Below are 13,203 nucleotides of genomic sequence, written 5' to 3'. Positions count from 1 at the left end.
AATTCCGCTAATTTGGGGGCAAATTGCAGAAATTAAACTTATTTTAGGGAAAAAGACTGAAATTCCCCTTATTTTTTCCAAAAAGACAGAAATACTTCTTATTTTAGGGCAAAAAGGCAGAAATTCCAATTAATTTTAAGCAAAAATGCAGAATTTTCCCTTATTTAGGGGCAAAAACCCAGTAATGCCCCTAATTTTGGGGCAAAAAGCAGAAATTCCCCTAATTTTGGGGCAAAAAGGCAGAAATTCCCCTTATTGTGGGGCAAAATTGCTGAAATTTCCCTTTTTGGAGACAAAATTGCAGAAACTTCCCTTATTTTGGGGCAAAATTGTAGAAATTTCCCTTGTCTTGGGGTAAAAATGCAGAAATTCCGCTTATTTGGGGTCAAAAATGCAGAAATAACCCTTATTTTAGGGCAAAAAGACTGAAATTCCTCTTAGTTTGTGCCAAAAGGGCAGAAATTCTTATTTTAGAGCAAAAAGGCAGAAATTCCAGTTCATTTTGGGCAAAAATGCAGAAATTTCCCTTATTTGGGGCAAAAAGACTTAATGCCCCTAATTTTGTGTCAAAAAGGCAGAAATTCCCCTAATTTTGGAGCAAAATTGCAGAAATTTCCCTTATTTTGGGGCAAAATTGCAGTAATTCCCCTAATTTTCTGTCAAAATTGCATATATTCCCTTTATTTTGGGGCAAAATTGCAGAAATTCCCAATTATTTTGGAGCAAAATTGCAGTAATATCCCTAATTTTGGATCAAAAAGGCAGAAATTCCCCTTCTTTTGGGGCAAAAATGTAGAAATTTCACTCATTTTCGAACAAAATTGCATGATTTTCCCTTATTATTGGGCAAAAAGGAAGTAATGCCCTTAATTTGGGGGCAAAAAGGCAGAAATTCCCCTAATTTTGGGGCAAAATGCAGAAATTCTCCTTATTTGGGGGCAAAAATGCAGAAATTTCTTTTATCTTGGGGAATAATGCAGAAATTCCCCCTATCTCGGGTCAAAAAGGCAGAAATTCCGCTTATTTGGTGTCCAAAATGCAGAAATTACCCTTATTTTAGGGCAAAAAGACTGAAATTCCCCATATTTTGTGCCAAAAAAACAGAAATTCTTATTTTAGGGCAAAAAGGAAGAAATTCCACTTAATTTTGGACAAAAATGCAGAAATTTCCCTTATTTGGGGCAAAAAGACAGTAATGCCCCTAATTTTGTGTCAAAAAGGCAGAAATTCCCCTAATTTTTGAGCACAATTGCAGAAATTTCCATTATTTTGGGGCAAAATTGCAGTAATTCCCCTAATTTTGTGTCAAAATTCCAGAAATTCCCTTTATTTTGGGGCAAAATTGCAGAAATTCCCCTTATTCAGGGACAAAAATGCTGAAATTCCCCTTATTTTGGAGCAAAAATGCAGAAATTTTCCTTATTTTAGGGCAAAAAGACAGAAATTCTTTTAATTTCAGGGCAAAAATACTGAAATTTCCCTTATTTTGAGGGAAAAATGCAGAAATTCCCCTTATTTTGGGCCAAATAGGCAGAAATTTCCCTTATTTTGGAGCAAAAGGATAAAAATTTAACTTATTTTAGGATAAAATTGCAGAAATTTCCCTTATTTTGTGGCAAAAATGCAGAAATTCCCATTATTTTGGGGTAAAAAGGCAGAAATTTCCCTTATTTTGGAATAAAATTGCAGAAATTTCCCATATTTTGGGGCAAAAATGCAGTAATGCTTCTAATTTGGAGGCAAAATTCAGAAATTTCACAAATTTTGAGTCAAAAAGGCAGAAGTTTCTCTTATTTTGGGAAAAAAATGCAGAAATTTCCCTCTTTATGGGACAAAATTGCAGAAATTTTCTTTATTTTGGGTCAAACTGCAGAAATTTTTCTTATTTTGGGGTAAAAATGCAGTAATGCTTCTCATTTTGGGGCAGTAATTCAGAAATTCCCCTAATTTTGGGGCAAAAAGGCAGAAATTCCCTTTATTGTGGGGCAAAATTGCTGAAATTTCCCTTTTTATGGACATAATTGCAGAAATTTCCCTTATTTTGGGCAAAATTGCAGAAATTCCCCTAATTTTGTGTCAAAATTGCAGAAATTCCCATTATTTGGAGGCAAAAATGCAGAAATCCCACTTTATTTTAATGCAAAATTGCAGAAATTCCCCTTATTTGGAGCAAAAAGGCAGAAATTTCCCTTATTTTGGGGCAAAATTGCAGAAATTTCACTTATCATGGGACAGAAATCCAGAAATTTCCCTTATTTCGGGTCCAAAAGGCAGTAATTCCGCTAATTGGGGGGCAAATTGCAGAAATTAAACTTATTTTAGGGAAAAAGACTGAAATTCCCCTTATTTTTTCCAAAAAGACAGAAATACTTCTTATTTTAGGGCAAAAAGGCAGAAATTCCAATTAATTTTAAGCAAAAATGCAGAATTTTCCCTTATTTAGGGGCAAAAGCCCAGTAATGCCCCTAATTTTGGGGCAAAAAGCAGAAATTCCCCTAATTTTGGGGCAAAAAGGCAGAAATTCCCCTCTTTGTGGGGCAAAATTGCTGAAATTTCCCTTTTTGGATACAAAATTGCAGAAATTTCTTTTATTTTGGGGCAAAATTGTAGAAATTTCCCTTATCTTGGGGTAAAAATGCAGAAATTCCCCTTATTTCGGGTCAAAAATGCAGAAATTCCGCTTATTTGGGGTCAAAAATGCAGAAATAACCCTTATTTTAGGGCAAAAAGACTGAAATTCCTCTTATTTTGTGCCAAAAGGGCAGAAATTCTTATTTTAGAGCAAAAGGGCAGAAATTCCAGTTAATTTTGGGCAAAAATGCAGAAATTTCCCTTATTTGGGGCAAAAAGACTTTAATGCCCCTAATTTTGTGTCAAAAAGGCAGAAATTCCCCTAATTTTGGAGCAAAATTGCAGAAATTTCCCTTATTTTGGGGCAAAATTGCAGAAATTTCTTTTATCTTGGGGAATAATGCAGAAATTCCCCCTATTTCGGGTCAAAAAAGCAGAAATTCCGCTTATTTGGGGTCCAAAATGCAGAAATTACCCTTATTTTAGGGCAAAAAGACTGAAATTCCCCATATTTTGTGCCAAAAAAAACAGAAATTCTTATTTTAGGGCAAAAAGGAAGAAATTCCACTTAATTTTGGACAAAAATGCAGAAATTTCCCTTATTTGGGGCAAAAAGACAGTAATGCCCCTAATTTTGTGTCAAAAAGGCAGAAATTCCCCTAATTTTTGAGCACAATTGCAGAAATTTCCATTATTTTGGGGCAAAATTGCAGTAATTCCCCTAATTTTGTGTCAAAATTCCAGAAATTCCCTTTATTTTGGGGCAAAATTGCAGAAATTCCCCTTATTCGGGGACAAAAATGCTGAAATTCCCCTTATTTTGGAGCAAAAATGCAGAAATTTTCCTTATTTTAGGGCAAAAAGACAGAAATTCTTTTAATTTCAGGGCAAAAATACTGAAATTTCCCTTATTTTGGGGGAAAAATGCAGAAATTCCCCTTATTTTGGGCCAAATAGGCAGAAATTTCCCTTATTTTGGAGCAAAAGGATAAAAATTTAACTTATTTTAGGATAAAATTGCAGAAATTTCCCTTATTTTGTGGCAAAAATGCAGAAATTCCCATTATTTTGGGGTAAAAAGGCAGAAATTTCCCTTATTTTGGAATAAAATTGCAGAAATTTCCCATATTTTGGGGCAAAAATGCAGTAATGCTTCTAATTTGGAGGCAAAATTCAGAAATTTCACAAATTTTGAGTCAAAAAGGCAGAAGTTTCTCTTATTTTGGGAAAAAAATGCAGAAATTTCCCTCTTTATGGGACAAAATTGCAGAAATTTTCTTTATTTTGGGTCAAACTGCAGAAATTTTTCTTATTTTGGGGTAAAAATGCAGTAATGCTTCTCATTTTGGGGCAGTAATTCAGAAATTCCCCTAATTTTGGGGCAAAAAGGCAGAAATTCTTTTTATTGTGGGGCAAAATTGCTGAAATTTCCCTTTTTATGGACATAATTGCAGAAATTTCCCTTATTTTGGGCAAAATTGCAGAAATTCCCCTAATTTTGTGTCAAAATTGCAGAAATTCCCATTATTTGGAGGCAAAAATGCAGAAATCCCACTTTATTTTAATGCAAAATTGCAGAAATTCCCCTTATTTGGAGCAAAAAGGCAGAAATTTCCCTTATTTTGGGGCAAAATTGCAGAAATTTCACTTATCATGGGACAGAAATCCAGAAATTTCCCTTATTTCGGGTCCAAAAGGCAGTAATTCCGCTAATTTGGGGGCAAATTGCAGAAATTAAACTTATTTTAGGGAAAAAGACTGAAATTCCCCTTATTTTTTCCAAAAAGACAGAAATACTTCTTATTTTAGGGCAAAAAGGCAGAAATTCCAATTAATTTTAAGCAAAAATGCAGAATTTTCCCTTATTTAGGGGCAACAACCCAGTAATGCCCCTAATTTTGGGGCAAAAAGCAGAAATTCCCCTAATTTTGGGGCAAAAAGGCAGAAATTCCCCTTATTGTGGGGCAAAATTGCTGAAATTTCCCTTTTTGGAGACAAAATTGCAGAAACTTCCCTTATTTTGGGGCAAAATTGTAGAAATTTCCCTTGTCTTGGGGTAAAAATGCAGAAATTCCTCTTATTTGGGGTCAAAAATGCAGAAATAACCCTTATTTTAGGGCAAAAAGACTGAAATATCTCTTATTTTGTGCCAAAAGGCCAGAAATTCTTATTTTAGAGCAAAAAGGCAGAAATTCCAGTTAATTTTGGGCAAAAATGCAGAAATTTCCCTTATTTGGGGCAAAAAGACTTTAATGCCCCAAATTTTGTGTCAAAAAGGCAGAAATTCCCCTAATTTTGGAGCAAAATTGCAGAAATTTCCCTTATTTTGGGGCAAAATTGCAGTAATTCCCCTAATTTTCTGTCAAAATTGCATATATTCCCTTTATTTTGGGGCAAAATTGCAGAAATTCCCAATTATTTTGGAGCAAAATTGCAGTAATATCCCTAATTTTGGATCAAAAAGGCAGAAATTTCCCTTCTTTTGGGGCAAAAATGTAGAAATTTCACTCATTTTCGAACAAAATTGCATGATTTTCCCTTATTATTGGGCAAAAGAGAAGTAATGCCCCTAATTTGGGGGCAAAAAAGCAGAAATTCCCCTAATTATGGGGCAAAATGCAGAAATTCTCCTTATTTGGGGGCAAAAATGCAGAAATTTCTTTTATCTTGGGGAATAATGCAGAAATTCCCCCTATTTCGGGTCAAAAGGGCAGAAATTCCACTTATTTGGGGTCCAAAATGCAGAAATTACCCTTATTTTAGGGCAAAAAGACTGAAATTCCCCATATTTTGTGCCAAAAAAACAGAAATTCTTATTTTAGGGCAAAAAGGAAGAAATTCCACTTAATTTTGGACAAAAATGCAGAAATTTCCCTTATTTGGGGCAAAAAGACAGTAATGCCCCTAATTTTGTGTCAAAAAGGCAGAAATTCCCCTAATTTTTGAGCACAATGGCAGAAATTTCCATTATTTTGGGGCAAAATTGCAGTAATTCCCCTAATTTTGTGTCAAAATTCCAGAAATTCCCTTTATTTTGGGGCAAAATTGCAGAAATTCCCCTTATTCGGGGACAAAAATGCTGAAATTCCCCTTATTTTGGAGCAAAAATGCAGAAATTTTCCTTATTTTAGGGCAAAAAGACAGAAATTCTTTTAATTTCAGGGCAAAAATACTGAAATTTCCCTTATTTTGGGGGAAAAATGCAGAAATTCCCCTTATTTTGGGCCAAATAGGCAGAAATTTCCCTTATTTTGGAGCAAAAGGATAAAAATTTAACTTATTTTAGGATAAAATTGCAGAAATTTTTCTTATTTTGTGGCAAAAATGCAGAAATTCCCCTTATTTTGGGCCAAATAGGCAGAAATTTCCCTTATTTTGGAGCAAAAGGATAAAAATTTAACTTATTTTAGGATAAAATTGCAGAAATTTCCCTTATTTTGTGGCAAAAATGCAGAAATTCCCATTATTTTGGGGTAAAAAGGCAGAAATTTCCCTTATTTTGGAATAAAATTGCAGAAATTTCCCATATTTTGGGGCAAAAATGCAGTAATGCTTCTAATTTGGAGGCAAAATTCAGAAATTTCACAAATTTTGAGTCAAAAAGGCAGAAGTTTCTCTTATTTTGGGAAAAAAATGCAGAAATTTCCCTCTTTATGGGACAAAATTGCAGAAATTTTCTTTATTTTGGGTCAAACTGCAGAAATTTTTCTTATTTTGGGGTAAAAATGCAGTAATGCTTCTCATTTTGGGGCAGTAATTCAGAAATTCCCCTAATTTTGGGGCAAAAAGGCAGAAATTCTTTTTATTGTGGGGCAAAATTGCTGAAATTTCCCTTTTTATGGACATAATTGCAGAAATTTCCCTTATTTTGGGCAAAATTGCAGAAATTCCCCTAATTTTGTGTCAAAATTGCAGAAATTCCCATTATTTGGAGGCAAAAATGCAGAAATCCCACTTTATTTTAATGCAAAATTGCAGAAATTCCCCTTATTTGGAGCAAAAAGGCAGAAATTTCCCTTATTTTGGGGCAAAATTGCAGAAATTTCACTTATCATGGGACAGAAATCCAGAAATTTCCCTTATTTCGGGTCCAAAAGGCAGTAATTCCGCTAATTTGGGGGCAAATTGCAGAAATTAAACTTATTTTAGGGAAAAAGACTGAAATTCCCCTTATTTTTTCCAAAAAGACAGAAATACTTCTTATTTTAGGGCAAAAAGGCAGAAATTCCAATTAATTTTAAGCAAAAATGCAGAATTTTCCCTTATTTAGGGGCAAAAACCCAGTAATGCCCCTAATTTTGGGGCAAAAAGCAGAAATTCCCCTAATTTTGGGGCAAAAAGGCAGAAATTCCCCTTATTGTGGGGCAAAATTGCTGAAATTTCCCTTTTTGGAGACAAAATTGCAGAAATTTCCCTTATTTTGGGGCAAAATTGTAGAAATTTCCCTTATCTTGGGGCAAAAATGCAGAAATTCCCCTTATTTCGGGTCAAAAATGCAGAAATTCCGCTTATTTGGGGTCAAAAATGCAGAAATAACCCTTATTTTAGGGCAAAAAAGACTGAAATTTCTCTTATTTTGTGCCAAAAGGGCAGAAATTCTTATTTTAGAGCAAAAAGGCAGAAATTCCAGTTAATTTTGGGCAAAAATGCAGAAATTTCCCTTATTTGGGGCAAAAAGACTTTAATGCCCCTAATTTTGTGTCAAAAAGGCAGAAATTCCCCTAATTTTGGAGCAAAATTGCAGAAATTTCCCTTATTTTGGGGCAAAATTGCAGAAATTTCTTTTATCTTGGGGAATAATGCAGAAATTCCCCCTATTTCGGGTCAAAAAGGCAGAAATTCCGCTTATTTGGGGTCCAAAATGCAGAAATTACCCTTATTTTAGGGCAAAAAGACTGAAATTCCCCATATTTTGTGCCAAAAAAAACAGAAATTCTTATTTTAGGGCAAAAAGGAAGAAATTCCACTTAATTTTGGACAAAAATGCAGAAATTTCCCTTATTTGGGGCAAAAAGACAGTAATGCCCCTAATTTTGTGTCAAAAAGGCAGAAATTCCCCTAATTTTTGAGCACAATTGCAGAAATTTCCATTATTTTGGGGCAAAATTGCAGTAATTCCCCTAATTTTGTGTCAAAATTCCAGAAATTCCCTTTATTTTGGGGCAAAATTGCAGAAATTCCCCTTATTTCGGGGCAAAAATGCTGAAATTCCCCTTATTTTGGAGCAAAAATGCAGAAAATTTCCTTATTTTAGGGCAAAAAGACAGAAATTCTTTTTATTTCAGGGCAAAAATACAGAAATTCCCCTTATTTTGGGTCAAAAATGCAGAAATTCCCTTTATTTTGGGCCAAATAGGCAGACATGTCCCTTATTTTGGAGCAAAAGGATAGAAATTTAACTTATTTTAGGATAAAATTGCAGAAATTTTTCTTATTTTGTGGCAAAAATGCAGAAATTCCCATTATTTTGGGGTAAAAAGGCAGAAATTTCCCTTATTTTGGAATAAAATTGCAGAAATTTCCCATATTTTGGGGCAAAAATGCAGTAATGCTTCTAATTTGGGGGCAAAATTCAGAAATTTCACAAATTTTGAGTCAAAAAGGCAGAAGTTTCTCTTATTTTGGGAAAAAATGCAGAAATTTCCCTCTTTATGGGACAAAATTGCAAAAATTTTCTTTATTTTGGGTCAAACTGCATAAATTTTTCTTATTTTGGGGTAAAAATGCAGTAATTCTTCTCATTTTGGGGCAATAATTCAGAAATTCCCCTAATTTTGGGGCAAAAAGGCAGAAATTCCCATTATTTTGAGGCAAAAATGCAGAAATTCCCATTATTTTGAGGCAAAATTGCAGAAATTCCCCTAATTTTGTGTCAAAATTGCAGAAATTCCCATTATTTTGAGGCAAAAATGCAGAAATTCCACTTTATTTTAATGCAAAATTGCAGAAATTCCCCTTATTTGGGGCAAAAAGGCATAATGGGTTGGGGTTGTGTCTTTTAAATAAGTATGTACAACTTTATGTATATTGTCTTGTTACCTACGTCTGTTGTATTCCAAAAAATTCATATTTTTAATGATGGGATTAACATTAAGATGAGTTTCTATATTTTCTCAGACAGAAATATAGAAAGTTTCAAAGTTAATGTGTTTAATCAAATGCCTTGAATCCATTAACAATTCTTCAAAACTAGCACACCTCTATGAGCCATACCTGCCCCCCTTCATCCTTTTTGTAACATTAGACATCATTTTTTAATAACAGTGAGAATTCCTAATCATTCTGCTTCCAAAGTCAAATGCTAATTAAATTTCAATGTTTTCTTTATCAGTGTATGTGCATGTGTCTGTGCACATATGTGCCATAATTTTCAGTTCTTAGTTTCTACCATGGGTCCCAGGGATTGAACTCATGTGATTGATCATAATAGTGCAGTAAGTTGTTTTATCTATTAAGTACCTGCTGCTAATGCACAAATGAGTGTATGTGTGTGATTTTCATATATGTACTTACCATTAATTTTACCTCTCTCTGCCTCTCAATGCATTTATCATTCCTTTTCTCACCTTTTTTATCATTTCGTTTTATCCCTCATTACAGTTTTACTTTATGTCATAGCGACATTCATTTTTTTATACATTGGTATAAAATGTAGAGAAACACACTTTTTGTTCAGTATTTATAAGCTTGCTTTTCTTTGATATTTATGCAATTCGTATACAAGAATTAATGGTAAATCAGCTTGAAATGTTTCTTTAATGACATCCTTGGGGTTTTCATAAATGTTAGTATACTAACTGCAGATACCTGTACCATTTTTATTCTCATACCTTTATAGTAAGTATCAACAAAAGCCGTCGATAGAGTACTGTACAAAAAGATATGGCCCAATGTCAATCTGTAACTTTTACTAGTAAAGGGACTTGAAATATCACATTTTCTCTGTGCTGTCTGCAAGAGTGATATCCACTTAGGAGGGCTCAGTGGTCTCGCTCCACAAATAGGGATACAGAAGAGTGGTGTTGTTGCGACCCCTTCTGGCCAAATGTCGTTATGTTCTTGTCCTGAAGAAATGAGACTATGGATACAAAGTACAGGGTGCCACATTGTGGAAGTAAGAATTTAGTGCACCTGAGCCGATGTCTTCCCCCCCTCCCCACCACACACTCAGTTGTCTTGATTTTCTCAAGTCCAAGAGATTGAGGAGACCCGAATCACCCTCACCACAACACTCCTCTCTCTCTCTAAAAAACAAAAATAAAAACAAAAACAAACCCTTAGTTACGAAACTTGATATTTAATGAGATTCGTGACTCAATCTGGCAAAAATCCAAACGACTTACAGACACATGAGAAAGTTAGGCAACCCAGGGCACTGAACTTCTGTCTAGTTCAATGGAACAATGCCTTGAAATACCCTGCTAAACCTTCTTAGTCTATAAACCGTGTCAGATGTCATGAACCATCTAAGCTAATAAGCATATTTTACAATTCCTTAGTAGTCACTTAATTGTAGTTTTAGGATACAAAGAAGAAATTGACTTTCGTGGTGGTTTTCCACTGTTAGTTCAAGAGCTCAAGCAGGAGGGCAGAGGCAGTGAGATATCCTACTTTATAAAGATAATTCCAGGCTAAATACAAACAGAAAGAGAACTTCGATTGCAAAATACAATTTTCAGTAATTGACATCCAAAAGGAATATGTCATGGCAGATTTGTGTCCCTTCTAAGTACATAGCCTAAGATCAAATTTTATTATGCCAAGAGAACATTATTGAGAAAGTAAACCGGAGATACCAAGAAAATTAGAACAGAAGTAATGGGACTGAAGAGCTGGCTCTGCAGGTGTGAGTTCAATTCCCAGCAATCACATGTTGGCTCACAATAATCTATATTGAGATATGGCGCCCTCTTCTGGCCTACAGGCATACATGCAAGCAGAATGCTATGTATGTGATAAATTATGTTTTAAAAGTACAATAAAAATAAGTAGGTTTGGAAAGCTGTGTGTATTTTTAGAAAGTACAACTACATCTAATGCTGTCCTACATAGATATCCAGGGTCCTACAGCGTCTTTCTGTTTCTAAAAGTAAGTCTACACTTCAAATTCTGAGACTAGTGTCTTCAAAGGAATTGGTAAAAGATTTTGGAATGTAACCTTTGGAAATATTTTGACTTTTAAAGACAGCACATCTTGGGAGTTAGAGATATGGTTTAGTGGTTAAGAGCACTGACTGCTCTTCCAGATGTCCCGATTAAAATTCCCAGCAACTACAGACTCTATAAGATTTGCCTTCTAAACTCTACATGAGTTCCTCTCCCCATTATACATGCTATAAACAAATAACAAGCTAAGTTAAATAATTGGGTCGTATGTCTGTGTTTGTGTGTGTGTATGTGTGATAATGACATTTTAAAAAACTTGGCTTTTTGAGGTGGGTATAGTAGAAGTTGAAGGGAGGAAAGGATAATTGAGAAACAATGTATAGTTCAATTTTTTTTAATTGAAAATGTATTGCCTATCTTAACATTTTTGTAAGAATAGACTGGATGCTGCACTGTACCTGAATTGTCCTCGATATTACATATACAACAGGTTAACATACTTAATAAACTATAGACTTATCTTAGATATTTGTGTGAAAAAAATTGACTAGCCACCTGGCTCTGACACCTTCACCCTGTTGTTGGTCAACTTGTGTGCCCACAGCCCTGTCTCTTAGTCCCGCCGCCAGGTTCCCACTTCACTCCTTTCTCCAGTGTCCATGTCTCAGGCCATTCTTTCCCAAGCACATCTGCCCCTTAGGTTTTGTAGAGGCTGCTTTATCTGCCTTTCTCTGAGCTCTCAGGCATTGGTGTCAACATCCCCATTCTTTGTCCTCCTCCTTTTGTTTTGTTAATTCTCTAACACTTTTATTTCTTGTTAAGTAGGAACCTATTTTACAGGCACAGTATTATTCACATGAGGTAAGCAGCATAACTTACAATTATTTTATTTTTTTGGGGGTTTCTGATTACTTGCTTTAATTTCAATACAATGACAGTCTTGTAAAAATCACTAGCATACATTTGCCTACACCAGCCATTTGCTCTTTTTTAGACACTGAGAACATTCCATCTTTGGATATTAACTGTTTGTGTCATGTGGTTACCGCCTCCAGAGGAGTTAGAAACATGGCCGTCCAAAGTCAAGAAAGTCTCCTTTTTGTTCAAAAATACACATGTTTTATCCTCCCACTCCACAAGGGCATCATCTTTCCAGTTACTTTCTTGTCCCTCCACTTGTCAAGGTTTGTAACATCTGCAGTTTACTCTGCAACTAGAATTAAGAAGAAAGCCATAGTTGGTCCATTTGCCTTACTACCAGGGTGTAGTCAATTCCTGTGAAACTGGACTTTCTTTTCTTTGGAACCAGTGTCTTTTTGGGGGGAACATCTTCACATAGTCCCACTATTTTTTTTTTTTTTCAAAATCCTGCCGTCATATTTGGAAGTTTTCCTGTAGTCTGGCTTTGACCCGATGTTTCAATATAGCCTCTTGTGGGAAGAGATGCATGCTTTTAAGATCACATTCTTGATATAACAGGCCTCTTATTCAATTCAATGTCTAGTTCACAGTCCAGTACTCTTAAAAGATTAATTCAGAACCCAAGTTTGAGGTAAATCTGTGTTCTTGAAAACTTAACATTCCTTTCACATTATGCATCCTGTGCCCTTTGCCATATCCTAAGATTTGCCAGGTGTTTGCTGATGTGTAGTTCCTTGAATACTTTCTTGTTTACCTCCTCTGCTGCTGGAACACAATATCTTTGTTCTAAATCGACCCAGGTAGCTTTCCCACCTCCAATTCCCAGGAAGGGGAAGTGGTGAGCAGACCGCCCGAGAGCGAGCCTGCTCTCGAGAGACTGCACGTTCTTCTCGCGAATCCCTGAAGGTGCCACAGGGCGGCCTGCCATCTAGCGGTCCAGGTTGGCGCGCAATGCAGACGCGGCTCTAAATGTGTACCTGCAAGCAGATGTTGAGGATCACTGAGCCCGCGATGTAGAAGTACGGGAAGTTCATTCGCAGCTGCCAGGACAGCTCAAAGAAGGCGAGCAGGGAGTGAGAGAGCACCTTGCAGAAAACACCGTACAAGGTAGCGGCCGCAGGGCCCACAGCCCTGACCGCCAGGGCGGACGGGAAGTCGGCGGGGACCATGGCGTTGTCCCACTAGGTCGAGGTTCTCCAAAGCTTCGCGCACTCCCAAGCCGGACCGAGCCGTGGCCTGGATGAAGCGGCCACCGCTTCAGTCTCAACGCCATCGGCCGCCGCTCCCTCCCTGGTGGCACCTCTCAATACCTTTATCATTCCTTTTCTCACCATTTTTATCATTTCGTTTTATCCCTCATTACAGTTTTACTTTATGTCATAGCGACATTCATATTTTTATACATCGGTATAAAATGTAGAGAAACACTCACTTTTTCTTCAGTATTTATAAGCATGCTTTTCTTTGATATTTATGCAATTCATATACAATAATTAATGGTAAATCAGCTTGAAATGTTTCTCTAATGACATACTTGGGGTTTTCATAAATGTTAGTATACTAACTGCAGATACCTGTACCATTTTTATTCTGATACCTTTATAG

General features: G+C 35.8%; 1 protein-coding gene across 1 annotated transcript; it reads right to left on the bottom strand.

Annotated features, from left to right (window-relative positions):
- Positions 1 to 12,563: 12,563 nt before the first annotated feature.
- Positions 12,564 to 12,767, bottom strand: LOC308436797 (small integral membrane protein 10-like protein 1; the record flags this gene model as incomplete). The annotated part of the gene is made up of 1 exon (XM_080937769.1): positions 12,564 to 12,767. The coding sequence occupies one exon, from the start codon at positions 12,765 to 12,767 to the stop codon at positions 12,564 to 12,566; it is 204 nt and encodes a 67-aa protein (XP_080793895.1).
- Positions 12,768 to 13,203: the final 436 nt, after the last annotated feature.

The sequence above is a fragment of the Micromys minutus genome (assembly GCF_963924665.1).
Source record: "Micromys minutus genome assembly, chromosome: 1".
NCBI classification, from domain to species: Eukaryota; Metazoa; Chordata; class Mammalia; order Rodentia; family Muridae; genus Micromys; species Micromys minutus.
The sequence above is the reverse complement of the archived record's forward strand: the minus strand, read 5'-3'. Positions and strand labels throughout refer to the sequence as shown.